Source organism: Seriola lalandi, unplaced genomic scaffold (assembly GCF_002814215.2).
Source record: "Seriola lalandi dorsalis isolate HSWRI2012SDOR001 ecotype SW California unplaced genomic scaffold, Sedor1 jcf7180002054908, whole genome shotgun sequence".
Taxonomy (NCBI): Eukaryota; Metazoa; Chordata; class Actinopteri; order Carangiformes; family Carangidae; genus Seriola; species Seriola lalandi.
Genome location: NW_019525460.1, coordinates 114,002 through 117,403, shown reverse-complemented (window position 1 = coordinate 117,403; position 3,402 = coordinate 114,002). Strand labels below are relative to the sequence as shown.

The 3,402-nt window shown below is 39.9% G+C and overlaps 1 protein-coding gene across 1 annotated transcript in view; it reads left to right on the top strand.

The window, feature by feature from the left end:
* zic2a (zic family member 2 (odd-paired homolog, Drosophila), a) overlaps window positions 1-1,701 on the top strand; it is a 4,846-nt gene extending 3,145 nt beyond the window's left edge. The window contains exons 2-3 of the mRNA XM_023430617.2: window positions 325-488; window positions 682-1,701. Of these exons, the coding sequence (XP_023286385.1) occupies window positions 325-488; window positions 682-876 (359 nt within the window). The 3' untranslated portion in view covers window positions 877-1,701. The remainder of the gene's footprint in view (window positions 1-324; window positions 489-681) is intronic.
* Window positions 1,702-3,402: the final 1,701 nt, after the last annotated feature.

Sequence of the window (3,402 nt, the reverse complement as noted above, 5' to 3'; positions counted from 1 at the left end):
CCCCCACCCCCTCTCTTCAAATAATCACTATGCTTATTATTTAGGCTAAATAAGATGTAGCAACTCCCCCCATCTCATTTACAAAAATACACTTCAAACTTTCACAACTGGTGCTTTGATAAGTAGAGTTTTAAAATTGTGATTGCTGTGGATGTTTTTTTTGTTTTTTTTTATTCAGGGAAGACTTTACACTCAACTTTTACATTCAAATTTGACGCTTTGAATGATCTGAGCAGCTCCTTGTTGTTACACACTCAGCCCGAGGCATCGCTCAGTAAAATATCTGACTGTTTTCTTCCTGTTTTCTTTATTTGTTTCCTGCAGGAGAGAAGCCGTTCCAGTGTGAGTTTGAGGGCTGCGACAGAAGGTTTGCAAACAGCAGCGACCGAAAGAAACACATGCACGTTCACACGTCGGACAAGCCTTATCTCTGCAAAATGTGTGACAAGTCCTACACACATCCCAGCTCCCTAAGAAAACACATGAAGGTAAATACCTCCAGTCAGGAAGTGTGTGCTTGATACTTCTGTCTGAGCTAGGCCTGCGGATACTGTGTGCAAATATTAGTGGTCCTGTTGTTTTGGATTTGAAATGATTTAATTCACAAGCTCTTACTTTACCCAAATAGTGTGTCAGATTTTAAATACCTCCTTTTGTATTTTCAATCCTCTCCCCTCCCAGGTCCACGAATCGTCCCCACCAGCGTCAGACTCATCACCAGCAGCCAGCTCTGGGTATGAATCCTCCACACCTCCAGGCCTGGTGTCTCCCACCACCGAGACCCAAAGCAACACCACCCTGTCCCCAGCCTCAGCCGTCCACAACACCACCAGCCACAGTGGCCTATCCTCCAATTTCAGTGAATGGTATGTGTAGGACTAAGACGAAATGAAGCAACACACACTCACTTCACAGCACTGGAACAACATCCAGCAGGAGATTTTTGGGACACGTGCACACGGAGAGGCACACAAACATTGGTTTATTTTTTATTTTGTTATTTTTGATTCACCAGGGAAGATGACGATTACCAACAGAGGAAAATATGTATAATAGTCGAGGTGTATTTCATATTGTAAATAATTACTAAAAGCCCACTTTCCCATTGGTTGTGATAGTTTGTCAGTCTTTGGTGTATAGATGTTCCTTCAATGGTAGCTATTTCTCTAACTGGACTTTTAGTGCACATATTACGATAAAATTGTACTATAATGTTGAATATTGTGATCTTAAGGCAAATTGATTGTACTATACTAAACACCTATAAACTGGAGAGAGTGCCAAAGTTAACATTTAACTCCAACAGACCACAATATTATGCTTGTGAATGTATATTTTAGTTTGCTGGGCTTAACTTGTGATGTTTTGTGCTTTGCAAGTTTGAATTGTGAAATACTATCTGGAAAGATTGTGAGGAAAATAAACGTTGTGCCGTTCGATTTTCTGTAACTACACCCATCCTTTTTTTGTAAATATCAACTGCCATATTTATCCATTTGTAATTAAATTATGGTATTTACTTGCTACAGATGAAACAGTATTTATAAAGAATGTTTCTTTACTATAAATATGTACAATTACGAGCTAAACATGGGCAGTTGTTTCGTTATGTGCTTTTGTTCAAAGTTTTAAGAGGTGTTTTCTTCCTTATTGTGATAAGAATTTTACTGCATACAAATATAATAAAAGGTGTTGCAAGTGCTAAGTATTTTCTTTGCTTTTTTATGCTTTTTGTTGTATTTTGCTGTTTGCCGGTGCGGTTTAGTGAGTTGTGTCTTGTTCTGCGAGGTGTAGCCTGGTTTGAAATGAATCTCACATTCTCAGGAAAGAAAGAAAAAAAATCTCAGACTTTCTAACTTCGTCGTCAGCTGTTGATAAATTCTTTCTGCTCTTAATTCTTCACCTTAGGCTTGAGGACAGTGTGGTGTGTTTTACCTCAGGCTTTGCAAAGCATGCTTCCAGGCCCCTCAACAATGTGGCTGTTGTGGTGCTGTAAATAAACAGGAGATTTGGGAATTTATTTGAGCTGTGTGTGTGTGTGTGTGTGTGTGTGCACAGCTAGAAGTTTAGTGAAAATCAAGCAGGAGATAGAATTAATTTCTAACTAGTCATAATCTGCTTTTGAGTTTTATTCATTTATTTTAATTTTTTTTAATTTAAATGAATAAAACCAAAGCAAACTAGGCTTTTTTTTTCCATTGTGCACACTCAGCACACTCTGGGCTTGTGTGCATACCATGTCTCTTCATAAACGGAGAGAAAAGAGTAAAGCTTCTCTCTTCCATAAATCATATCTTGTCACTTTATATTTTCCCAGCTCAGTTACTGAGTTTATTTGAAATCAGCCCGTAAATGTATCTCGACACCCCCCCCCCCCCATCCGGACTGTACACACTTTGCTGCACAGTGAGTGTGTGCCGCAGAAACAGCCGTGGTGAACTTGAACTTGACTTGGCTCAGTCCTGTGGTTCTGTGTGGAGAAGAGCTTCTCTTCGTGCTCTAGTTGTAACCTGTTATTGGAGATGTCCATGTGTTCCCGTGGTCCTGCTATTCAGTTAGATGGTGTTTCTTTAAAAAAAAAAAAGAAGAAGAAAGAAAGAAATGCTTCTGGTGTGTTTGTTTTAACATGACGTGTTGCAGTGCTCTGGGTAAAGATAATGGCGCAGATTACTGTCCGTGAACTTTTTCAGCGCCTTCCAGATCTGAGGCTCTTTGAAGAATGAACACCACAGTCCGAGTGTGGCCTGAATTAACGTTACAGCTTTTTAGATGTATTAAATAAGGCAGGGGAGGGGAGAAAAATAACTTAAGTGTTTATCGGGTGCTTGTTGGGTTTTTTGGGAAGCCTCTGGCCTCTGCTAAGTGCGCATGCTTCTGTGTGAATAAGTTGCTGTCATTATTGTTATATGAGTCATGCTTCATGGATGTCGAGAAACACAGCAAACACGTAGTGGGACTTGTTAGTGATGGTGGATATCGCTGCAGGCCGGCTGTCCGCTGCAGCAGCAGCAGCAAGTGGCTGTCTGTCTGATGCTGTCTCCTGCTATACAAGCTGCTCACATTACTGGGCTCACAGAATTGTGTAGTAAATAATAATTAAAAAAAAAGGTGGTGGGATCTCCAGGGGAGTGATGTTGATTACAACCAGGCAATGGGATCAATTAAAATCAGTTAGAACCCACTAAAAACTGATGTTTCCTTCTCCTTAAAAAAAATACTTGTAATAACTTTCAGTTTTCGTTTCCCCCTGGTACAGCTCATTATCAGCCAATCAAAAGGGGGTAAACTGTTTTGGTTTTTTTTTTTTTTGGCAAAAGAAAAAAACAAGTGTGTTAACTGAGGCGGGTTTATGTCTGTCCCAGAGGACGATGAGAGAAATATTGGTTTATATGCAGCTTATTT